This window comes from Mixophyes fleayi, chromosome 3 (assembly GCF_038048845.1).
Source record: "Mixophyes fleayi isolate aMixFle1 chromosome 3, aMixFle1.hap1, whole genome shotgun sequence".
Taxonomy (NCBI): domain Eukaryota; kingdom Metazoa; phylum Chordata; class Amphibia; order Anura; family Limnodynastidae; genus Mixophyes; species Mixophyes fleayi.
In genome coordinates, this window is record NC_134404.1 from 227,742,686 (window position 1) to 227,770,224 (window position 27,539).

The 27,539-nt window shown below is 37.0% G+C and overlaps 1 protein-coding gene across 2 annotated transcripts in view; it reads left to right on the forward strand.

Annotated features, from left to right (window-relative positions):
* The window catches only part of HIVEP2 (HIVEP zinc finger 2), a 178,952-nt gene that overhangs the window by 144,860 nt on the left and 6,553 nt on the right, over positions 1-27,539 (forward strand). For both annotated transcript variants that reach the window (XM_075203239.1, XM_075203238.1), the window contains exons 4-8: positions 6,087-6,131; positions 9,424-14,857; positions 18,400-18,551; positions 23,503-23,678; positions 26,639-26,740. In XM_075203239.1, the coding sequence (XP_075059340.1) occupies positions 9,737-14,857; positions 18,400-18,551; positions 23,503-23,678; positions 26,639-26,740 (5,551 nt within the window). In that variant the 5' untranslated portion in view covers positions 6,087-6,131; positions 9,424-9,736. The remainder of the gene's footprint in view (positions 1-6,086; positions 6,132-9,423; positions 14,858-18,399; positions 18,552-23,502; positions 23,679-26,638; positions 26,741-27,539) is intronic.

The following is a 27,539-nucleotide window of genomic DNA, read 5'->3' on the forward strand; positions in this document are numbered from 1 at the left end:
CCACTGGCGGCGTGTTGTGGAAACCCCCCTCTAAAAATCCTGCGTTTGCCCCTGTATATGTATTGCTTTTTATTCTGCCTGTTAATGAATGTTTAATTGATGGGTGGCAGGGACCACCCTGCTTTTTGTTGCAGAGACCATCCTGCTTTTTGCGGGAGAATGAATCTTCATCCTGTGATTTTCATGCAGCAAAGTACAGAGAGTATATACAACATAAAAGTTAATCAAGAGGCTGAAATGATATATGGATAATTTGTATGCATTACTGAATGACAGCTCTGCTGTGAAGGTTTTCATGAAGTAAATATGCTAGATGTATTGATAATGGGGGCAGCATATATATAATTGTATGTTAACTTTATTAACATGTTCCCTTTTAATGCTCCTTCTTACTACTTGCTCTTCACCAATCATTTATTTTTTCCAGTAAAAAAAGTGGTGACAGGGTGTTGTTGTATAAAGAGTGATGAGCATGTTGAATGCACCATCAGTAAATGAAGATATACTATATGCACAGAATGCCAAGTTCAGCAGCCGCTCTAAATAAAGCACTGAGGAGCACATATATTATGTAGAAGCAATACCTTAACTTTACATAGTTTTATTTCATAAAGTGGAATGTTAGATGTATCTATGCAAAATCTATTCCCCACGTAAGTAGTTGCCATTTTATTCAAGCTAAGTAACCAATTAATACATGACAAATTAAAAGCTACATTACCATGGTAATTTTACCTTTTATTATGGTCAGAATAGATGAGCGTATCCCAAATGCAGTCCTCAGGGCTCTCTAACAGGGCAGGTTTTCCAGATCATAAGTGAAATAATTATACCACCTGTGGAACTTTTACAACATGTCAGTCAGTATTGAATACACCTGTGCTAAAGCAAGGAGATATGGAAAACATGCACTGTTAGGGCTCCCTGAGGACTGGATTAGAGAAACCCTGGACTAGAGGAATAGCAGGGACAGTGTTTGGTGTCATTTTTAAATGTAATTGATTAGATTTTTGGCATGTGCTTCAAATCACAGAAAAAAACACATTGTAAGGGATATCTAAGCATTAAAAAGTGAATTTATGTTTTACCTTTTTAAACCTGTATAATCAATCTAAGTTTTACGGTATTTTCCATGAATTGTTATGTGATATTGTTAAGCATCCCTGGGAAAATTTGCATTAGAACCATCTGTCAGACATTACTGTTTTATTTGGATTACAGAGTATAAAGGCCAACATAACATATTTTACTTTCAGTTTATGTGAACTCTGATCAACATTACAAATTGCTGCTGAAGCACAGTTGATTGTGCTCATATTTTAAGATGATTTGAAACGTTCACTTTGTAGTTAGATATGGAAATTGATCACTGCACTGGCACTAGCACCAGGTGTTTCCAGCATGACATCTGGAAGAGGATTTAAATAAAAACATCATTATACGTATTTGGCAGTTGAGTCAAGAAAAGCCAATTGAAGTTCATGAATGGATGGCATAGTGGAAAAGCTTACTCATGTTTCACATACCTGTGAAAAGAAAATGGAAAAGCTGATCAAACACTGTTGTTTTGGAGCAATTTGAGCTTTCAACTTAACATTGACTCAGTTTGTCTCTCTTGAGTTAACAAGGCAGCGTAATAATGAATGATGATTATTGCTAATGGGTTATAGTATTATATAGCCACTTTCCAAATTTGTTTAGCTGACATACAGTGGGCGGTTTGTGTATATATACACATCTGCTTAAAAAAATAATATTAACTAATATTAACAAAGTAATTAATGTATATATGCTTAACTATACTATCCTGCTTGCTGTCTGTTTCTGTTATTTATAGAAAGCAGCCATTGCTTGTTCTGACCACTTCAATAGGGAGTAAATAGTATACAGGAGAAAGACCAGCTCTCCCTTGGAACAATATAGACAGTTAAGAAAAGCGCAAATCTCCTATAGCAAGCAATTTAATGATTGTAAAATACATGCAAAAGATATATACACAATATTAGATAAATATATATTTCTTTATTCAGCTCTCCCTTGGGCCTGGGAGAACTACTTGAACTTCAGGATTCTCTCAGACATCGCGGGAGATTAGGAAAGTATGTATATCACTAATGTATTTGCCGAAATACTGGGGGCCAATCAAAGGATTAAGGCAGGGTCATATTTTTTGATTGTTTGCACCCTGCATTCTCCCATAACTTTTGATTGCCATAAATTTGTTTTTCTTTATTTATTGCAGGTTTTCTTATACTAATAAAGCTAAGTGGCATTGTCTTGCATGTGACCATTACACCCCCACACCAGCTACTCAAACCAAAGCACATGTTTCATTTGCCTTACCATCCAAGACTTCACCTCTCTCTTATGTTCCATGTTTATTGCTCCCTCTGCAGTGTGGCTGCCAGGGGTGTCTCTCTGTCGGGCTGCCAGGGTCCTCAGTGGACCTGCTTGGATTTTCTGTGGCAATGTTAATTTGTTTTGGATTCTGGGTCCCATTGTGCTCTCTGTGTATCTTTGACTGCCAGAGGTTTTTGTTTTCAATGTCCTGCCCATGGGTTCTGTGCAATGTCGCTGAACAAATTGGCACCTCATATAGCATTAAAATTGTTTATTTGGAGACATATTGATTTTTCTGTACTATTGTGCAAGTTGCAGATGGGGGAAAAAATAGCATCTCCGTCCTCAGTTAATTTTATTATCAGATTTTCCACATTAAAAATAGGAAGTGAAGTAATTTTAGCGCATCATGTAATGGACAACATTGCAGTGACCAAAAATATGACGTACTTTTCTTCTTTATTGAAAGCCAATATAAATATGGGCACAAAGTACTTAGAATAATATTTAAGAAGTATTAAATTGTTCATTCCTTTTAGTGCATTAACTTATTGAAAATAAGGTGAAATACCACCACCACAGCTTGCAATGACAAATATTCCAGAACGTCACAGTATCTTGATGGTAGATTGTTATTGAAATGGGTCAAAACCTTACCTTTTAATGCTTTAACAAATGGTAGATTCTTATATTTCTTTATAATTTTTTGTGGGCCTGCTCAAATATATAGATTTTTTCTATCTATTTTTCTTTGATTCAATTAAATTTAAACAGATGAGAATAAGTCACATTAGTTTTTTATTAAAATACTATATTATTTTCAACTTAACATGTAAAAATCAACAGTGTTAAAATATAATGGGCTTTATGTACTAACATAGAGTCTTAACAGTGGAGCAGAGTGGCGTCATATGTGGGATTTGTTTCTTATATAACTCAGAGGTGACGGAGGAGTTTGGCTGACTGAGGAAAGGAGCTGCTGCACATATGCTTCATGATAATGATTAGCCTTACCCATATGTGTTCACGCTATAGCTCTTCTCAGATCCCTCCTGAAGGCACTGTCGCCAGTGGGAAGCTGCTCAAAGCATCCGGTCTTTCCTCCAAATATGTCTCAGTACATAGATCTCATGATTCCAAAATCAATTAAATACTGTTCATGATTTTGAAATAACCATTGAAACATCCAATTTTTATTACACCCCAAAAGTGAGGAAAGAAGACATAAGAAGGAAACGTGGCTAACTGTCTAATTATATAAAACTTGATAACATTATTATATTTTATTGTTGTATACCCTTAATAGTAAATAATCAAATCATGTTGTGCAAAGAAATTAACAAAAAAATTGATTCTTGAATACTGAACACATTAATTTGAGACATGTAGTGCAATCTGGCACCTCCTTAACTGTGGAGAATCACGGTGCAATTAGAGGCAAATGGCACTACAGAGAGATAGGTACTTGATCACACCGTTTGTCTCATAAAGATGTACTGCATTTGTAGTTGCTTCCAAAGCAGTATAAGAATACCAGTACAGTGCATGGTAACCTGATATACAGTTGTTCTTATTTAAGGGATACAGTAGAATGAAGCAAACAATTAGGCTTATCAGGACATTGCTCTCCAAGGCTGGGTATACACTACAGAGACCCCTGATATAATCTTGTTAACGATTTTGCCAAGGACTGTAAGTCCCGATCAGCATGCTGATTCATGTGTACACACTATACAGGTTTTACAAGATTTATCTTCATATCTGTGGTCTTCATCTGTCATAACCATTGGCTGAAAAGATTGTGAATCTGTAAACTCTATGGAGATCTGCCTACACCAGTATTGGGGCAGTTGTGGTAGGGTTTGTAGCCCAACACATACTAAACGTCAGAAGGCCTTCAAACATAATTTTAATGATTTTGTTTTGATACGTGGTTTGCATTTTTAGAGAACTCTAAGCAATAATGAAATTTCTGCATATGATGCATCATAGTCGAGTCATATGAGAACAGGAAGCAACTTTGCAGAATGGGCAAGCAAATTACTCTTTCTACACTGACTTAAATAATGCTTCACTACATTCCTACATATAATCTTTTAAGTATTCACCATATTATAGAATCTCAACCTTTCCGCTCTACGCTTTCTAAATCAGCCTGCGTATCACTGTGAATATTTTGCATCTGAAGGAGATAAGTATGCAAAAACAGCTTTCTAAACAACTAGTCTGCTAAAAAAGGTGTTGAAGTAGTTCTGAAGCAAGTTGAATTTTGTTAGTTTACCACACAGCTCATATACACTTCACTGTTTAGCTCACGTTAATATACAAAAAATACACATGTGATGGCAATATTTGTGTAAACTCCTGTAAACGACATGTGTATAAAGCCAACGTTTTTAAGTGATCATTCCATGTTCATTAGTTAAACTTGTATGTTGTAAGGAATAACACAGACACATCTGTAAATTATTAAGGATATTATTAGTCACATTGGATTTCTCTGCTTCCAGAAGTTTCCACTTCACAATGACAGCACTTACAGTTGACCGGGGAAGCTCTAGCAGGACAGAAATTTGATGAACTGACTTGTTGAGTAGGTGGCCTATGACAGTGCCACGTTGAAAGTCACTGAGCTCTTCAGTACGACCCATTCTACTGCTAATGTTTAACATAGCAGTATGCTTCCTTATATGCACTTGTTAGCATTTGGTGTGACTGAAATAGACAAACACACTAAATAGAAGGGGTGTTCACATACTTCTGGCCATATAGTATATGAGAGCACTAACCATTTTCTGCCCATACATCAGTTTGAATGTTTTTCCCTCTAGACAGATGAGGCCATCCCAGAGCCAGGCAACTATGTTTAACAATGTCCCCAACCAATACATTCTACAACACTGTTTAACAGCCCTTTTAATGCCAGGTATATGAACAGACAGGGTTGAAGGAGTGGGGTTGGGTTTCCCATAAAAGTTGCCGAGTGGTGGCTTACATGCAAGGCAACATCAGCTTCCACCTTGATCCCGAGTTTCTCAACACCAACTTGTGATGAGTGACAGTGCTGTATTGTCGTCTCAAATATCTCCATGTGACTTGTCTCATTTGTTTCTAACCCACATAATAAATAAAGCTCAAAATCGTCTGTAATGGTCAGATCACTGACAAACTATGAATGAATCATAATTTGCCTGTATCTGTTTGAGTGTTTTATAATATCTTATGCTTTTGAGATTATAGTGGAAAACCGCTAGAACTTATTTAGGGTGAGATCTGATGTATTGTAGAATTGTTTGACCTGTGTACTATGAAAATAGGAAAGTAACTAAAAAAATAATGTTTTTAAACCCTTAACGATTACTTCCATCTATCTGCATTTACTGTACCTAACCAGTCTTGCATTGTGCAATTGGGTGTACAAGCTTCATCATTGTTTAGAAACAGCATCTAATACAAAGGTGTTAAGAAATGCAGCAGGTAAAGATGAGTGTAGTAATACAGAGAGTCTTGCAGAGAACAAATAGCTAACTTTCACTGTTCATTTCCTGTGCTTGTTATTCTTGGCAGCTGGGTGCAATGATTTTCATTATGCAAACATGAGGTCTGCCCAAAAACTTACGTGTAAGGGAATTCAAAAGTTTAGTATATTGTCCCATCCTTTTTATGGTCTTAGGGCTTCTTTATTGTTTGAAGTGAAACACATTACGTTTTAATGATAATCGAATGCTTATTCTTTTCTTTTACAGACAACTTCAACACAGCCATGTGTATGAAACTCCTGACGGCAACAGGTACATAACAAAATTGTTTTTCTTGCTTTTGATGATAGTAGATGTAATAATGTATACTGTATTTATATGACACAGGATGTACTATTGAAACTGTACGTAAAAAACCTTTCACTGTGGTTAGTGTAAGAGCTCTACACAACTGCAGTATATTCAACTTGACAGAATACTAAATTTACACTTAACATTTGTGACCAATGATTAAGACCAAAACAACATAAATTGATTGCTGTTTTCTTGAAAAGTCATAAAATAATGACTTAGTAAGTCTTAAGGAGAAATCCACGACTGGTATTTGTTGAGCTAAAAATCTTCAGATGTTCTGAAATACGTTTTTCATTCAGTAACTAAATCCATATATGTGTAAGCATGGCTTTGTCTTCAAAGCAAATACCTGGAATTATTTACTGTAGGAGTATTGGATAGCCAGACAATGTCTGACTACTATCATCTGAGGGAGGGACTCTTACCAGATTCATAACTAACTGTGATTGAACACTATTCCATCACATACTGTAAATTTCCAGAGTCCACTGTATGAGTTCAGGGTATAAATCTTACCTACAGCTCGCTATAAAGACCACTATATAATCTGAATCTGATATAGAGACCTTTTAAGATAAAATATTACTAAGCCTACGATAAAAAGTGTATCCCATATGAAAAGGTTTCTTGTAACATTCACAAATACATATACAGAAGATCAAATGAGAGCTTGAAATGTTTAACAGTATACTTACATTTTCTATGCAGCTGAGTTCAAGCTATTGTTCTCAGTTACCAGACATTTCATACTGACTATAGTGCCCTCTAGTAGACTTAACCACAGGAAACCATGGATCATAAAATAATATCAAATGTTTTCTGTGTAACTTATATTTGTAAATGTTAGTAGTTGTTTTGTTATAGGGGAACCTGTAATTTAGGTTTAGGGCTCTTTTAATAATTGAGTTTGAGTGTGGTTTTCCTAAACAGCATCATAGCGTAATTCTCCAGATATTTAAATTCCTGTTATATAAATCAGAGATGTTTTAACTATGGTAATACCCGGAAATAGGCACAGCCGCCTATGGGAACTTGCACTGAATTGAATTCTGCCCTTAAAGTGTGATGTATAATCGCTTCACATTGAAGGCATTTATTTCTATTACTACAGAGTGGATGGCACGCAAGCTCTTTAATTGTGCAATAGCTCTTGTAAATGGTGGCAGCAGCGTTTTGTACAAGGGCACCAAATTGAAATTCATAATATTTGAGTAGACAACACAGAGCTTTTTAAGATCTCATTATAAGCTGTGAGCTGTAAAAATTTTGTATTTTTCCATATGTTATAAAATTAAGCTTGAGGAATTCAGTAGCTGGAAAAGCTCCTGTGTGACACCAGCCTTAAATAAAATGGCAATAGCTTGCTTTGATATAGATAACAAATATACAGGGTGGTTCATAAGTGTGGAAATACCCTTTTAAAACATAAATTAAATAAAGTTGCATTCAAGATGGCCGCCATGCTGGCCACATACCCTAAAAAGTTTTCCACCATACCCAGACCATATGTGTAGACACTGGATTAATATTTCCTTATTCATTTCCGTTTCAAAAATATGTTTCCAGGCTTATGGACCACCCTGTATGTTCAAACTCATATATGTTTGTGAGTGCCACTATACCTTTGTATTGGATCTATTTTTATTGTAGGCTTATTGTGTTGAGAGCTTTATTTTTTATTTTTTTTACTAATACATTTTTATACACTTTTTGCAACATAATAACAATAAACAAACAAAGGACCAGGAGAGTAGGAAAGTGAGACAACAACAAGAGTAGTCAGCTAAACTTCACAATAAAATATACACCACCATCATCATTAGCAGCAGCAATTATTTATATAGCGCCAGCAAATTCCGTAGTGCTTTACAATTAAGAACAGATATTAATAAAACAATACTGGGTAATACAGAGAGACAGAGAGGTAAAAGGGCCCTGCTCGCAAGCTTACAATCTGTGGGACAGAAAGCACGAATTAAATGTATATGGCTATGACAAAAGCTCAACAGTATACTCACAGATAAGGGGTGGAATGTGACAGCGCTAGATGTTCAGTATAGTAAGTGCTCCAATCAAACCATTTAAGCAAAGGAGAGAAAGCAGAAGACTTGTATTGGAAACCAAGTCATAACTTTTTTTAAGTTTCAATAATCACAGAAATAGGTGTGGGGGTTTGGAGACTTCCAGTACTGGGCAATTGCAGCTCTAGTAGCGATAAGAATATGTCCTACAACATATATATTATGAGGATGGAGCTGTGAAGGGCAATGGTGTAAAAGAGCTACCTCAGGGGAGGGAGTTAATACCACATTCACAACCCGGCTAATTAATTCAAAATTTCAGTTTTATGTCTGTGGGCAGCTCCAGAAAATATGGCTAAGACTCCCAGCATTGCCACAATTCCTCCAACAAAATGTATATTGATTAGGCAGGATTTTATGCAACTTATCAGGTGTCAAATACTTTCTTTGAATACGTTTGACCAACATTTCTGAATGATTGATGCATTTGGACATCTTGAAAACATTTTTAAAAATATGGTCCCAGTCGTTGTCTGCCAAGGAGATTTGGAGATCGGGTTCCCACTTGAGTTGAGTTGTCAGTCTTCTAATGAGGTTATGAAAAAGTTATATATACTATCCTTATGCCCAAGTGGTGATAACCATAGCGTAAGAGAGGGAGGAGGTTTCAGTGTGGGTAGAGAGGAATCCTGAGATTGAATCCAGTGTATTTGTAAATATTTATAAAAATAAATCTTGGATAGGGATATTACACTTTTTTATGGAGTTGGGCAAAATAAATCAGAAGTTTTGTTCTTAGTGATACCTTGGTTATGCCAAAAAGACAGTTGTAAGTTTGGGATCAGATTAGATAAACCAAGAATTGAGAGATGGTAGAGTAAAATCATCAGTTAGCTGCTACATTTTATCCCAGGTAGTAGGCTTTTGTTTTTTATCCACCCATGTAAGATCCTCTAAGGGAAAAGTGTGGGATAGATGTTTTTCACGCACTAGGGACTTGACAGTCATGTTTTATTACATTGATATAATTTGATGTTATATGATATATTCAAGTGTCCATTTCCTCCAACCAAAAGTTTATATTGCAGTATTCTAAATTGTCTGAAGTACATTAGCCAAACAATCATGCAAGGTTGTTGTCTTATAAATGTTGTTCTTCTTATGTATGAGCTTGATGCTTCATTTATGACTTATTTGATCATTGACACATTGTTTTAAATGTCTTCTAGGTTTTACATCTATGCTGTCATTCTCTAGAACTGCACTTTAGTGGCTCCGGAGAACTACCTGAATTTTCCATATCTTGCTCATATCAAGAATTTCATCAAGGCCATACTTGTGAATCTTTTGGACATGCTTGACCCTTTCATTTAATATCCATATACTACTACATGGAAACGTTTATACTGACATAAAGTAGCTGACTTGAAAAGAACTCTGGGAAAAATGGGAGCAAAACTGATTTAACAAGTGAAGTCAGCCACACTCCATGTGTCTGTATAGCATTAAAGTAAGCTAACACTGAAGACCAAGTGAATCAAAATGGACTCTGGAGACACTGTATTAGGGCAAGAATCTACCTCAAGGTGTGGAGAATCGGACAAAGTATCAAGCAGATGGAGACAAGAGAATTCAGCCATTGTCACAATGAGCACTTTTGACAGTCAAGAAGGAGAAAGACAGACGCAAGTTAACCCTGAGCATATTACAAACCCAGCATCAATACAGCATTATAGCTCTTTGAAAGCAGGATCACAAAATGAAACTAACCCGCAGATGCCAGAAAAGCAATTCACACAGAAGCGTCCTGGCTCCTATACTCATCGGCACTCACTTTCTTTTCCCCAACATACTATTCACCAACAAAGGTTAGTGCACAGCATGAAGCCTCACCAGAGTCTTGAAGGACAAGCCTACCCTTATCATAGTCACCTGTCTGTTCCTTCAGATGACTTATTCTTTCGAATGCATGGACACAGTGCATCATTTACCAGAAAAAAAATTTCATTACATGCTTCTTCATATAGCCAATATTCACAGAAGTCTATTGAGCAGCCAGAAGACACCTACAAAAAGGAACAAAAGCCCAAAAAACCTGGCAAATATATATGTCCGTATTGTACACGGGCTTGTGCCAAACCAAGTGTGCTGAAGAAACATATAAGATCTCACACAGGAGAGCGCCCATACCCATGTGTACCGTGTGGTTTCTCCTTCAAAACAAAAAGCAACTTATATAAGCACAGGAAGTCACATGCACACGCCATTAAAGCTGGATTAGTTCCTTTTACAGACTCTGCTGTTTCCAAATTAGATCTAGAGGCATCTTGCATTGATGTAGAAACTGAAATACATTCTGATGGGGAACAGAGCACGGACACTGACGAAGAGACATTGTTGCTAGTTGAAGACTCTGAAAAATTGAGCCCCATTCCACAAATTCCAGTCGATGTGGGTGTCAGAAGTGGGGAACTTTTAGATCCAGGTTTCCACACTTCAGAAGAATCTTTAGGAGTCCCAATAAAAGTGCCAATTCTGATAGTCCCAAAAAGTGGCATTCACTTACCTAGTGAAAGCTCTCATTATGTGGCATCTGATTTAATGCACAACCCATCATTAAGTGGAAAAAGTGATGAACCACATACTGCCAGGCAAAAACTTGCACTAAAACTTACAGAAAAGAAAGGGCATGATTCAGAGAAGTCCTTAAATCTTTTGAGCCCACATAGTAAAGGAAGCACAGATTCGGGTTACTTTTCACGCTCAGAAAGTGCAGAGCAGAATATAAGCCCTCCAAATACTAATGCAACCTCTTATGAAGAAATTATTTTTGGTAAATACTGTAGACTGAGCCCCAGATCTTCACTACAAAGTCAAGAAGCCAATATATCAATTGTTAACTCCAGTATGATTGAGGAACACATATCACAGTTTATGACAAAAAGAGAAGGATTTTTAGATCACAGCAAGTTAAAAAGTATGAAGTCAAGATTATCTGGCATCCATGCTTCTGAATTGCAAAAACCACACCTTATTGCAGAATCTGCTGAAAGTGAATCAAAACTGTACCCAGAAATGCAGCAGGGTCAAACAGCAGTGCTTATAGAAGCTTCTGGGGATACTTCACCACTAATAAGAAGCAATTCAATGCCAACATCTTCTGGGGCAAGTTTAAGCATCCCACCTTCCGTAAGAGGAAGTCACTCATTTGATGAATGTATGACAGGTGCTGATGATGTATTTTATCCAGGTGCAACAGGTATTCCTCATCAAAGACTGCTTAGGAGGCAAGGTGCTTTTGAGTTACCTTTGGTCTTAGAGGGCCACTCTGATTTCGATGCGTATACAAGGATGTCCAAAAATGCAACTGCTGCCTACTGCAGGAAAACAATGCATGAAACAACACTTTCCTCAAAAGAAAAGAAAATTGCTTCTGTGTATGACTACCATGTCTCAGGAGTACATCCTAAAAGGTGGGATGAATATGAAGCTCACAAACAAGGATATAGAGATAGGCAGTATATAAGTGGCATGAAACCAGGAGCTGAATATTTTGTAGATGTTACAGCACCATCACCTCCTCGGTTTGGAACAATGATTGAAAACAGGAAGCGCAGGAAAGAGAAGAGTGTTGGAGATGAGGAAGATGTTTCTATGCCTTGTAGTGCAATGAGCAGCTCAGCAGGCAGTCCTGTCATCTTGGATTTTGATTCAAAATGTCAAAGTCAAGAATCTGCCAGGGTTGGATTTTCTATTGCGGGGCAAGAATATATTTACAGTGGGCCACAAGACCGTTTTGACATTTGTAGATCACATCACCAAATGGACAGTCCTGTACCAGTATTAGATGAATCCTCTTCAGACACTGATAAATTAGTAGACATAATCAATAGGAAACCTCCTGGAAATGTCATATCCGTAATTCAACACACTAACTCTTTGAGCAGACCTAATTCTTTTGAAAGGTCTGAGTCAACGGAACTTCTTGCTAGCCAGACAGACAAAGCCTGCTCACCCTCTGAGACTTGTGACAGTGGAAATACAATGTCTTCTATGAGTCCAGACTGGACTCAGGCACCGGATATTATTGAATCTACAGGCAGGCCTTCTTCATCTCAACACACCCAACAGTCTACATATCACATGCCACCCAAATTGGTTCGCCAACACAATATCACAGTACCTGAGATTCGTGTTACAGAGGAACCCGACAAACCTGAGAAGGAGCCAGAAATTCCCGTTAAAGAGCCCGAAAAAACACCAGAAGAATTTCAATGGCCCCAGAGGAGTGAAACTCTTTCACAACTCCCTGCAGAGAAATTGCCACCAAAAAAGAAACGTCTTCGTTTGGCTGACATGGAGAATTCATCTGGAGAATCCAGCTTTGAGTCAACAGGAACAAGTCTCTCTCGAAGCCCAAGTCAGGAGAGTAATTTATCCCACAGCTCAAGCTTCTCAATGTCTTTTGAGAGAGACGAAACCATCAAATCTATAGTTCCAGTTAAGCAGGATGAAATTGGAAGGCCCCCAGAGTTTTTAACTGTTCCTCCTGGGGCTTATTCCCTTTCTGTACCTAGCCATCACCATCAGAAAGAAATGAGACGCTCTTCCTCTGAGCAGATTCCATGTCCTAGCCTTACTGAAATCCCTGAAATTCGAAGTAAATCTTTTGACTATGGAAACCTAACTCACGCTTCAGTCCCGGGTGCCATCACTACAACTTTGTCTCCAGCCCGAGAACGGAAAAAATGCTTTCTTGTTCGTCAAGCTTCTTTTAGTGGCTTCCCTGAAAATTCCCAGACAGACCAAGAACTTGGAAGTCAAGAACAATCTGATCAAGCATATAGCAGTCGCCGGTCATCACAGATTGCTTGGCAGCATTCTCCTACATCTTCATTGTCAGGTTCCACAAATCTTCCTGACGAACCTGGAAATTTAGTTATTGGCACATCTGCACAGTCTACATGTACCTCATCTCATCATTCACAACAATCCTTTGCTAGCCATGATACATTAAGAAATCCTTTAGGGCCTCAGTCATCTTATATCCCCAAGAGACATTTGCCAGAACAGCAGCATTCATTTCCACATTCTGAGAAAATTTTATATCCACCAGTTCACAATACATTTCAGTTACCTTACACTTCTGTATGCATGGCTCAAATGCCAGCTCATCATCCTCTTTTGTGGCCATCCTGTATAGATCCTTTGCAAAGACATTTCCAGCATCATTTGCAAAATACATATTTTAAGCCATCTAACAACTCTGAATTGCACTCCTCATATTACCTTGATACTGCTCAAGATTCTATTGCATGCAAGCCTCTTAATTATCTGCATAGCATGGAAAAAGGTTATCAGCCATATTTAGAGTCAACATCTTCATCATCTTCAAAGAAATCTAAAAATATTCTTTCAAAACTCCAGAGAGATCACAGTGGTGGGTCAAGTGACTCCTCATCTGATCAGCAACTTTCTGTCTCTCCAAGCGTTGGTTCTCTTCAGCCTTTGCCAGGTCCTGTAGTCCCAGTTAGAATTCAGACACACGTGCCATCATATGGAAGTGTTATGTACACTAGCATTTCACAAATTCTTGTTACACACTCACAAACTAATAGCCCTTCCATAGTAATTTGCAAAGTGGATGGAAGTACTTCACAAAGGATAATGGCAACAAATGCATCCATGAGAGGTTTGGGATTCAATATTGCCCATATGTTAGCACCTTGTGGTGAACTGGAACAATATCCTCTATGGAAAGTGCCACAGACATTGCCGCTGGCCTTAGAATCTACAATCCCATTGTGCTTGGTGTCTAGCTCTGACAGTGCATCTACATTTGGAGGTGGAAAACGCATGCTTTCACCTGCAAGTAGTTTAGAACTTTTTATGGAAACAAAGCAGCAAAAAAGAGTGAAGGAGGAAAAGATGTATGGACAAATTGTTAAAGAACTAAGTGCAGTAGACCTTACTAATTCTGACATAAAAAAGGTCTTGTCACGAACCTCAAAACCTCAGTTGGTGAGGCAAGGTCGCACCACAGAGCAAAAAGACAGTCCTACTTCGGTTCCACAAGATCCATCACCTTCATTGTCAAATTCACCACTCAGCACATCATCTTGTGTGGAAACAACGTCTGAGTCTAAGTCCAGTGATGCTCCAGAGGGACGAATGTCGCCAGATGAGTTTTATAATGAGGATACTGCTTCAGATATGAGCTTAAGCCCACAGAGGACATCAAGTGAAATTTTTGAGGATGAGCCACTTACAGACAAAAACCTGCCTGTAGGAATTTTAATGCAGGTGTCAGAAAGATCCTCTGCAAATAAGGAGGCTTCAAATATATTAATAAAAGATGGATCAGAAGTCCAACAAACCCTTCAATTTCCCAGTCTACGGACTACAACCACTGTTAGCTGGTGTTTCCTCAATTATGCCAAGCCCAGCCACATAGAACAGGAATCGTTAAAGTCATCTGTTTATGCTGCATGGTGTATTAGTTCTTGCAATCCCAACCCTGCAGGGCTCAGTACAAGAACATCGTTAGCCCTTCTGAAATCCAAGCAAAAGAATGCGGTAGAAATTTACACCATGGCTGCTATGCATAGACCTGGAGCTGGCAAACTAACTTCTTCAAGTGTATGGAAACTGCAATTTGCACAGGTAATACAATAGTTCAATAGTATTTGTGTGGCTTTTCAAATATGGTAAGGTACCTAGCTACAAAATCGAATAACACATTAATTATGTGCCAATTTATGCTCGTTAAACAATAATAGTTAATACAATGGGCCTGATTCATCAAGGTACATATCTGACGATTTTGAGTGTATTCTACACAAAATCATTCTATGCATGCCCAAAACGGCAGAAATGTCTGTGAATGTAGTCCTGTTCGGTGCGTTTACGAGTGCAAATGACACTAACTACAGCCTACAATTTCAGGGAGTGAACTGGGTGGGGAAAGGGCGTTTTGCCATAGTGAATTTACAGTAGAGGCATGGCAAACACAAGGGCTCGCAGCCACGTCCGATTAAAACTTTGAGCGTCTCAAAGTCACTTGTTTTTCTGCTGTATCTCTTGCTCCAGGTACAGGGCTAGTCTAAGTCCCGATCAGTAGTGATGACAGTAGACATTAACAACAGTCTAATAAATGTATTTCATGAAAGAGGAAAAAAATAACAAAAAAATACTTTTTTTTAATGTTTATTATTATCAGGTAACGATCAAGATTTTTTTTATTGTTCTGTGTATTCTTTTGCAAATTTATAATCTACATAGGTATCCTGCTGCATCCGGTTTAGTAGAGCACAGCAGAACTGCCCCCGATTTCATAAGCACACGTATCTTGATATCCGTGCCTTACTGAATTCGGATGGACACAAAGCTTAAATACGTGCGTATAATTCTGAACGCAGGTTGCACTCAGAAATATGTGCCTTGATGAATCGGGCCCAATGTGTTTTGAAAATTGTATCTTTTTTCCTATTCTCTCAATCATTAATAATGGAATTGTTGATGACCAATACCAAAACATGTAAGCAGAATTCAGATAATTGGCATTGCTTAGGGACACTGTTAAAACAAATGTCTTATTACCAGTAACATACTCTACTACATAGTAAACACATGTTTTATATTACACAAGTGTTTCATGGCCTTTGTATTTCTACTTTCATATATTTAGTTTAGTACTCTTGTTACTGAAGCATAAAGGGATTTGGCAGGTTTTTGGAAGCAGGAAAGGGTCTTCACTTTAGCTAATGCTTCCAATCTATAACCATTCCATTTTGTAAAGCATAGTGATTACTTATGGTTCGGGTATGGACGTAAGACAGAAGTGACATAAATAAAAGTATCAAGGACTCTATGTACCATACCTTTAATGCAAAATAAATATTTTTATTTCAATTTATACATCTTATATTTGTGTGCTAAAGAAATGTTACTGTAGTGTATAATGTTTCAGTCCCATTCTAAGATCTTCCTAAAGGCCCTAGAACAGGACCGAAACATCAGAGGCATACATTACAATAACATGTTACATTCCATACTTACATGCATGTTAACTGATTTCAAATAATTCACCTAACAACCAATGGCATCTGGACTAGAATAAGTTAATATATTTGTTTATTCACTATGTCTGGTTTTTGCATCTTGTTTTTTATGTATCATATAAAGTGTTATGGATCACTGATTTCTGTATATATCATGTACGGTGCTGCAGACCTTTTGTAGCGCATTATAAATAAAAGAATAATAATGATAAGAAGAAATAGTAATAGTAATGTGCAGCATGCCAGGAGCTTTTCTGAGTTGACATCCTATACTCTTTTTTTTTTTATTTTGGTATTGCATATTTATCTTATAAATATTTTGTTTTGGTGTAATACAATTCGGTTGTATAATTATAGTTTGAGTCATTATTCACTAGGGGTGCCAAATTTTCAAGAGAAAAAAACAAAACAAAAAATCAAGCCTGGCTTCGCTGGGAAAAATGTTAATATTTTTTATTCTAGTCAAGCAAAGTTATATTATATTTTTCTGGGACAGATATAGCTTTTTTGGGAGCATGCTAGAATATATATATAGTAATGGTATTCATAATATCCAGAAAAGTGTGGGAAAAACACTTTTGAAGTTTACTTTCATGAACATACAGAGATTCCATTCTTTTATTCCAAAGCTTAATTATTTAATTTTCTAGAATTCGATATACTTTTTATATGATATTTGATTTAGGTTATATTTTCATCTTTTTGTTTTAATTGAATTTAATTTTCTATCCGCCTGACCATCCGACTACTATTAGATCCAATTTGCTTTGATCTTTTAGTATAGGATGGCAGTGGAGACTTAATTAAGTTCTCTACTTCCTTTCCCTAACCTGTCTAACATTGACGTGATATCCCAGTGACATCAGCTTGTGACATCACGGGCCGTGTGTTCCCTATTAGAGGCACATTTTGCATGCAATGTTTATCTATTGTGGAATCAGAAATAGTAATATGGTACCTGGACCCAAGACTATTGTGTCATGAAAAAGTAAATTTGACTTATTGCTTTATAAATAATAATATACTCTATACTGTAGTCCATACAGATGACACAGCACATTTGGGTATAAAAGCACCAGGCTTTCTGCTTTGTGTGTTCTCACATAGTCTCAGAACACTTCTTTGACTTTTAATAGACTTAAAATTTACATTGGGGGTTAATGTATCCCATATATAATAAAGGAAGTCATTATAACTTGACATCCTGTTTCTTAGTACTGGTAGCGTCTTCAGCCTGTGGTCCAGCCACAACCATGACCAGAGAGGCAGAGAAACCTTTTAAATGATCCTTTACCTTTAGGAGGGTCAGCAAATCATCTTCACTGTACAGCATACTTACTAACTTTCTTCAGCTCTCTTCAGGGAGCCTGCCGTTGGAGGTGGGCGTGAGGGGGCGGGGTGCCAAAATTGTGTCATTTTTGGACCCGCCCCCTGTGAAGTAATGATGCAAACGCGTCATTTGACAGCGGGGCCAAATGCCGCGATTCATCGGGAATCGCGGCGTTTCATCGGGAATCGCTGCGTTTGGGACCTAATTCTGCCCACTTCACTAGGAAGTGGGCACTTCCTAGTGAAGTGGGCAGAATTCGGGAGATTGCCACACTCGTCTGGGAGACTCTCGCAAAATGGAGGAGTCTCCCGGACATTCCGGAAGAGTTGGCAAGTATGCTGTACAGTAGGAGCTTTCTGATATCAGATATTTTTTTTATATTGTCATTGATATGCATTATATAGATATTATTTACACAACTCCAGAATATAATATATGTGCAAACAGTGAGTTGTGATTATTTGTTTCCAAGAATACACCAGTTACCTGAAGAAAATCTTTGTTTTAGCAACAAAATTGAATTTCCTATTAACAAAATCTCAAGTCACAAATTGAAGGGCTTTGCACATACTGTACTGCATAGTTCAACACAAGCTAGTTCTCAAGAATGCATTTTTTTCTGTAAATGTAAAGTCCTTCTCCCTCCAGGGGCCGATGACCACATGTGTTGTTCGCCATTAATTTAGCTCATCAGATGTTACAGGTTCACTGAGCAGTTCTGTATGGCACTGAATGCTGAGAGAGTTAAAGGAGATGAATCTAATTAGTTTAGAGAGCATACAACAACTTTCCTGTTATTTATTTTTATGACTTAGATGAAACCTGAGCCGTCCCTCCTGGTTAGCAGTAAACTTGAAAAGAAGACCGCTGGAAATAGCAAAGAAAGGACAAAGGGAGAAAGTCATGGAGAGAAAGATATTTCAGCTAAACAAACAGAACCAATACGAATTAAAATATTTGAAGGAGGGTAAGATAACAATCATTTATTTACTTGTATGTAAAATGACTAGTTGGATGTGTAATTATAATAATACATGTAATGTAGAAATATTGCCATATCTGTGCTGCAGTAGGAACAAATGTTGTATTAAGAGATGTTATCTATTACAATACATTTGTTAATTGCAAGTTGGTTCATTATGAAAGGACACATTTACTTATATATGTATATATATATATATATATATAATAATCAGGCAACCAACATCCTCTAGTAAACCTGTACCAATTCAGAAGCTCTGGTTGAAAACTGCTTTGGTCTTCCATAATAGATCAGATCTATTATGTGGTTGTGCAACGTCTAAGAACTAAATGGCTACTTACTTTTTTCAGCCTTATAGTATATCTGAACTAGTTGTCTGTGGAATTTTATAATTACTGTATTTTGCATAATATAATGTTTCATGATAACATGAAACTTATTTTCTTAGTTTACTGTATATGTTGAAATAGTCGTTTGTTTTTCTCATTTGCCATAAATAACGAAAGGCTTTTCTTAGTATATTCATTTCATTTCTCATTACATTATATTTTAAGTTTGTAGGGGAATCATATGGATTGGGTTTCTGGCCTACTGTTTAATGTAATATTTATTATATGCTAGCTTGTGACACCTTTAGAATTACCTGTATATCTGTATTGAATTGATTAAGTATGATCAGATCATCACTAAAAGTCTTAATAGTTTCTGATTAGTGATTCAGATTAAAACATATAACACAAATTATCTCTTTTGTATGCCTTTATTGAATACACAGTGCTAGAATTTAATGTCTTTATTGGAAAAATGAATTGACCCTCAAGGGTAATTAGTATTGTTAAACTATGTACTAAGATATTTGTACATCCAACATGGTACTTTATAGTGAACAAAGCTGAAGCAGACCTCAAAATAGTGATTATCATCATCAATGTTTAATTATAAAGTACCAGATAATACGGAAAACTGTACAGCAAGGGTACATCAATACAAATCAAATACATACAGTAATATTACATAAATACAATAATACATTAACCAGATAGTACCTATGTGCAAATTAACATAAAAACAAATACAACAGTACACTTAGCTAACATAGTCAATTGTACGGTACAGCATACCATATACAGCGTACACTGTAACAAGGACATACAGACAGGGCCAACAGAAAGTGGACAAATAGTAGAGAACACCCTGCCTGTGAGAGCTTACATTCTAGAGGGAGAGGAGAGACAGAAGGAGTAGACAGGGCAGACAGGCAAGAGAGGGAGCAGATGGCAAACTGGAGGTCTATGACGTGAGAGGGTAGACAAGCATGAAGAGGTTGGTTTCCGGGAGCATTTGAAGTATTTAAGAATTGGGTATAGTCTTGTAGGGTGAGATAGGGAATTCCAGTGATGTGGGGGGGGAGCTCGGGAGAAGTCTTGGACCCTAGGGTGGAATGATTTTATAAGCTGAGAGGAGAGGCGTAGGTCACATCACTTCGAGTAGCTCTTTGACTATATTTGCTGCACTTTAAGAAATGCGGGACTACCTAAAATAAAAAGAAGCTGCATTCAGGGTCCGTCCATGCTTTTGGCAAAGGAACAAAGATTTCAATGGGAACAAAATATTCATGTCCTGCCCAAAAGAGACTGTGAGGATTCTTCGAAACACTAACAATTCCTTTCTATTTGTATGAATTCAGAGATTCATTGTTCAATGAGAAAATTATTTTATTTCTGGAGGAATGATAACATCATGATGTAGTACCTTCAATATAATTAATGTATAATTGAGAATGCACGTACAATTTTACAAATATCAAACCATGTTGTGAATCAACTTTCCTGTTATTTGTGAAACGTGTAGAAGTGGTCTGCATTCATACAAACAGAAAGGCACTTTGAATACCCCAGTTGGGTGAGTATAATTTCACATTGTAAGTATGTATAATTAATACCACAGACAACACTATGTACTTTGAATTTTTTTATTTGAGCACAACATCTCTAAATGGTCAGTGTGGTCCATCAAAGACCATAACTTTACAATTATTAAAGCTATCCTATTAACTATCTAAGGTGAATACTTTTCCACAATGTCCACAGAGAGTACACTATTGTGTTTTATTTTTATTATATTTTTTTTAGTGACAACACACTCACTTTTTCTCTTTTGGTGTCCTCTGCCCTTGATTTCTTCTGAAATTTTGGATTAAAATGTATTGCTATCTTTGACATAATGATTTCAGAGAGTGACACCGCTGTTTGTACTGTATCCACACCACATGACTGAAAATGATGATTGCAAAAGGGATAACTTTAGAAAAAGCAGCAGTAAAATGCTGCAGTTTAAAGCTGTGAAAATGACTGCTTTTTAAATGTACGGTCTGGTAAACATACCTCTGTTTGATAATGCAGCTGTTTTGATCCAATTTTGATTTGCCTCTATGCTGACAAAGAAGAGCAAACAGGTGTTAAAATGATCTCGATAACGCTCTTGAATAAGCAGTGATACTTTACTAACACAAATTGCAAATTCCTTCATTTCAATTTGCAAAAGATGCTGTGTGATGACTACAAGTTAAGGCTCCATCTGGAACTGTGCAGTTTTCTCAAGAAAAGCAGCTCTTGTCTCACAGTTACTGTCCCTTGAAATGTCACTTCCTTTTACTCACAATGTCATCTTCAAGTGTGAAGAAAACAAATCTAGCTCCTGCAGTGATTGTTAGGTTTATTTCATATTAAAACATTTTTGGTTTAGTTAACTATTGCATCTCAGCATTCACTTATAGCCACCCAAAACTGAAATCGTCTACACACATCTAAACAAAACCCACATATTGACAGATAGAAGACAAAAGAAGGATTATCTACAAATACTCTTCCAGGCAGAAAGAAGTTGGCTGCACATGCATAGATATGATGTGATTGCTGAATAGTTTTTGGTTATCAAATTTAGCACACACAGCAGAAAGTGTTATTCACCTATAGAAAAAAATCTCTACTGCGCACAATGATTTGCATGTGGCATATTATATATAATCTATTTGAATTCAGCTAGTAAAAAGAAAACTCACGTATCCATCCTATCATTTTTTGACAATGGAGAGCCAACATTTTCCAGCCTGGCTGATCAATTTGAATATCCAGATTTTATCATTTTCACACACAATTTTTAACAGTCCATTCTAACAATAACATTACTGCATGTTCTTTAGGGTGGGGTACGCGATAGTGAAGAAGAGATTTCCGACATTACTAACTGCTACAAAACAATGCTGATTGTTTTATTTTAGACAAGTAGGATATAAAGACTTACTGAAAAAGTGACACAGAGTAATTCCGTCAACCCTGCTATTAACCCCGACTGTAGAACATGCTGGCACTCAGAGTGACGTCATTTCAACTAGCGACAGTTACATTTAAACGTAGCTTACGCTGTCCTTTTAATTCTATGGTATATGGACAGTTTTTGAAATACAGCAACAGAATAATATGAATTTATTTGTGACAGTATTGATAAACGAATTCTTGCGGGAAATAATTGAATACACTCTATAAATAGGGTTTTAGGGCATGAAGTAAAAATCTGTTTTCCACTAGAGAACTTCTGCTTCTTGAGCTTTAGGAGAAAGAAGGTATTTGTGGGGATTGGTGATTTCTACAGTAATTCACTGACTTGGTAGCTGTTTCCATTCACACCTTTCATGTTTACCTTAAAGATATGTATTTTATTATTATTCACATAACAACATGTGCATGTGAATGAATAAAGCAGTTTTATATCTGCTTCCAAACTAAAAATGGAACTGTGTCCTGAAGCATGAATATATAGGCTCAAAGTTGTATGGTTATGTTGTTGCGTGATTGGAATGAATGACTTCTTATGTAATTTGCATCCATTTTGCAGTGTTAAATCACTCTGCTGTCTTTTAATAATGGCAATTTTTGTGCATGTGTTGGTTTTTCATTAACCAAACAAAAAAAAAACAGAGGACGTTACTTTTGCTTTCTCTGTAGTGAATTCACAACAATTGGAATAGGTACCAGTCCCCTAAACATAGCAGCCAATTACCATGCTAGAGGCTAGCCTGTATGAACAAATTGCTGGATTACCATGAAATCACTAGCTAATTTATTTATTTACCATGGTAATCCTATACCATTTTCCATAAAAAGGAATGAGAGTGCGGCTGTCTGCTGTTGTTTATTACTTTGGATTAAGAGACTTCTTATTATAAGGACCTTATGAGCCCCTCTTATTCAGTTGAAATTGTGACTCCTATTCTGTTACTACTGTAGTTATCATTATGCAGGGCAGACGTGTGCCTATCCGTGGCATCAGTACCCAGTCTGATGAATTTTAAGTTTATATATCGATTTAAAAAGATACTAAATTTCTACCAATGCATATTTTTTACATTATTACTATTATCCTTTATTTATAAAGCGTATTACATATTACATAACGCTGTACATTGACGAGATCATAGCATTAGGGAAAAAAATAACAACATAATATATATACATTGCAACATTTAGTTCTACTATAAAGCATCACACCGGGGGTAAATGTATCATGCTGCAAGTTTCCGGCGGGTTTGAAAAGTGAAATCTGAATGGTTGCTATAGGCAACATCTCCACTTTTCAAACCCACCTGAAAATCAGAGCTTGATACATTTACCCCTATGACTCGTTTGCTAGCATTTAATTTAAAGAAAAGACTGTTTTGGAATACATTTTAGTTATTGAGTTACTAGAATGTTTGCATCATTAAGCAAATTACCTTGCCTCTTTATACATGTAATCATATCATTGTATTTTTTTCTGTATATTAAAGTGTGCAAACAAAATGATAATTAAATGACAAAACGCACTGATGCTGTTTTCAGTTATATTGTATATTATATTTAGATTGAGCAGACATTAATGAATCATTGTTTGTCAACAGTTTTAAATCCAATGAAGACTATGTATATGTGAGAGGACGAGGTCGTGGAAAGTATATATGTGAAGAATGTGGTATACGCTGTAAGAAGCCAAGCATGCTGAAGAAGCATATCCGCACCCACACGGATGTACGGCCCTATGTGTGCAAACTGTGCAACTTTGCCTTTAAAACAAAAGGTACTTTCTAATCTCTTGAACAGTATGTTGAAGGTACTAGACTTTGCTTAATCAGCAGTGAATACAGTTTAAATGCTTTTGTGTAACAGATGCATATATTACTAGATGTTAGCTGTATGGTCAGTAAACCATTGTTGTAGTGATCTATTTTTACTGTGTGTTTTATGTTCATTTAAGCAGTGTCTTCAATTTTCTGCTTGCACAAAGAGTAATTTCTCACCTTCTGTCATGCTTTCAAGGAAACCAAAACCTTATATTCTTCAAGATTATGTACATATAGTTGTTCAGTCATAGGAGTAAAAAGAATTTAGACAAAATCGAAACAATACGCTTCTAAAGATGGCCATACATGGGCAAATGATGTCGACCAATTGTCAATCAAGCAACCATTCTATTAAATTAAAATCTGATCCATTTGGCCCAGATGGAAAATTGGCCAGCCTGGACTGAGGGAATTTAATGTGATCAAGTCCAATCCTGTTACACAGCCCAATCACTGAGGTACCTGGTATATGGCAGATTTGGCAACAAGGTGCATTGTCAAATCTATCGTATATTTGGTTGTACAGTGATTGAGCCTGCAACAGATCTGAGCGTGTTGGGCCAAGAATCAACAAAGGGAAGCATGTTGATTGACTAAATGGGATTTTTCACCCCCAGTAAATTTTTTAATTATTTTCCTTCTCCTCACTGAGAATTTGAATACCCCTTTCTAATTTGTGAGTGTTGGCTTGATTTTTGATGTCATTCTCTAAAATGCCTTTGTATGTCATTTTAAAGTGCTCCACAGTAGCTCCCACAAAAGAACATACAAAACAATGTCCGCAAAACAGACAAAAATGCAATATATATTTACCTTCCGGGAGTTCATAAGCTTTGGTTAAAACTGACCAAACACTATTATCTGTATTGGTTTTGTAAAGTGTGTCATCATTTATGTAAACCGCTCCAGCAGAATATTACCTATATAGTTCAGGGATTTGAATATGAGACTTCCAGACTCCTTGCATAACATAATTATTATCTGTAGACTACCTATAATGCCAACCTGTCTGCAGCGAAAGTGCTGCATATTCACCAGGCTCCCTGACAGATGTTTCTGATGTTGCAGTGTTGACGTGTACAATGTTTGTAACTGCGCTGATGTGGACAATGCTGCAAACAAAGATGACACCGGCAGTATAATAGAGAGGCATTCAAAGAGGAGTATGCTTTTACGGTCCTTTCAGTGGGTCAGTTTCAAGTTTATCAATAATGTAAAGGCCCACAGACTCCCTCGGGCCCACTCCATCCGTAGCTGCATTAATTATTGATGGAGTCCTAAAAGCTAGTGTTCACATACATTCAGTTGCAGAGAGAACGGCTTCCATTTGATGCCACTGGTCCAGGGATGTTTTTATTAATTGAAACCAGGATTGCATCGAAGCCCTTAAAATCAATAAGGACTGTAATGGATTTCTTATATCATATTTGTTCGTCCTTCTATGTTATTTATTAATTGGTAGGTAAAACATTATTTTTTGCACTCCACTCTTTCTGACAGCAGAGGCACGAGGTGCTTACAAAAGTTGTACATCTGTTGAATAGAAAACACTCTTCATTCTGGAACCTATTTTTGAGATGTCTTTGTTTTAATCCCTAATTTGTATTTTTTTGTAACATGTTATATTTTGTACACCAGTCATTGACCTTGTGAATTGTTTACAAGTTGTGATAATACAGTATAAATGTATCTGCCATTTATGGAAATGAAAGAGTAGCTTGTTGGTTAAATGTTTGTTGCCATCCCATATGGATCACTAACACATGGGTAACATAAATGACCATATCATGCAGATTAGCAGTGTACACACTCTCTACACCACTCATCCAACCCTGAATTGATATATAGGCAATATCGTTAAAATACCATTATGGGGACGGGAAGATGGAAAATGTTATTTTTAACTATGCAATTCCTAGAATTAAATGAAAGTCAAATACTTTATGAGGGTTTTTTCTCCGTTCTCCAGGATTCAATTTGCCTATTTTATGAGAAGGGCCTGGGAGTACAGTTTAGTCATAACAGTTTAAATTTGCTGCAGTTTTATTTAGCATTCCACCATGAAATCCAGGGGCATAACTAAATCTTTGGGGGCCCATAGTAAAATTTTGCAGAGCCGCTAAAATTTACAGAGCGTGTCACACCTCCTCACTTAATGGCTGGCTGCCTCTCCTTCCTCCGCTGTGTAGCACTTTGCACTTCCTGCACCGAGAGGAAGGGAACATCAGAGCAGAATTTCATTTTGGAGTCCTAGTATGCCATCTTGCACGCACAGCATTCTGGGGCTTCGAATTCCTTACTGTATTGGCAGTCACAGCAGGGATGCCTACTGTGGCCACTGCAGAGGGGAGTTAGGCCCAGGAGCAGCACAGGTGGCAGCTACATGGGGACCCTTAGCAACCATGCCCCATATTACCTGCTACCCTGGTAGTTACACAAGTGATAAAATCCTAACAAGAGTGCATATTTCAGGATCATTGGAAAGTTTTAACATACAAATATTATGTATTATTATTAATACTAATCCTGGCATATTTTTTATTGGAAAATCATGTTTTATTCAGCTTACATGTTTTGTATACTTAACACAGAAAAGCATATGCTATAGAAGTGACTGTGGAATGTTTTCAATATTTTAATATATACCAGAGGACCCACTCCAGCTTATGGTCCTCTCTGCTTTTATAAATGATCATTTTAATTTGCATCATCAGTTCGGAGAACGGCCTCATTAGTATAATCTATATTCTAACATCTTGCTCATTAAGTGAACGATGGTCTGGAAGGGCTGCAATTAAAGGAATGTGTTGTGCCACAATCTGGTTGCTAAAAAATATAAGAACACTGATATACGTAAATGACCCGAAAAGACCTCCACACTGCTGCTAACTAAACTTGATTGCCTGTCTCCTTATAGGAAACCTGACAAAACATATGAAGTCGAAAGCCCACATGAAAAAGTGCCTGGAGCTTGGAGTAGCAATGACATCTGTAGATGATGCAGAAGCCGAAGAATCAGGTACGTCACAAGTTAATTTTGGTTCTCGAGTGTCTGTGTAGATGTAGATGAATCGCCCACGCTACTGCCTAGCATCGATGGATAAATTTAGACTACAAATATGTGTGTGTACTAATTCAGAAAGAGGCAAGTGATTAAAGCTAATTATTTTAATAATAGAGGACAAATTTCTGTGATTATAGGAATATGCTGAAATCTATTTTCACTCAAATCCTTCATCGCCTTTACATAATCTTGCCCCTCAAATGAGTTCTCATTTCTTTTTCATCAGGTAATAAAACTAGCTAAATTTACTATTGTTGGCTTGATTGTCTTGGGCAGTTTGGTTATTTACTACCAAATGGATAGACAATTGGCACATATGCAGACCCCAAATTTATCCCCTGAGACAATTAAATATCCCATCTGATTGGATCTGGCAGGGCTGATTATCATGTTGGCTAAAGACTACATCTGATAGTATGTGCAGGTGTCATCTGGATGTTAACATGGCAGCTTTTTGGGCAGCAGAGTGGCACAGCGGAGTTTGTATGTTCTTCCGATACTTGTGTGGGTGTGCTATGGTTTCCTCCCACACTACAAAAACATACTGGTAGGTTAATTGTATGATGACAAATTGGACCTTAGTGTGCGTGTATGTGGTAGGGAATTTAGAAGGTAAGCTCCTATAGGACAGGGTAAATGGTTACCTATTCTTTGTACAGCGCTGTGTAGTATGATCAGCGCTATATAAATGTACAATAATAAATTGCTCAGCCTGCCCAATGACTGGATCTGAGAACTTTGGTTTTCCATATGT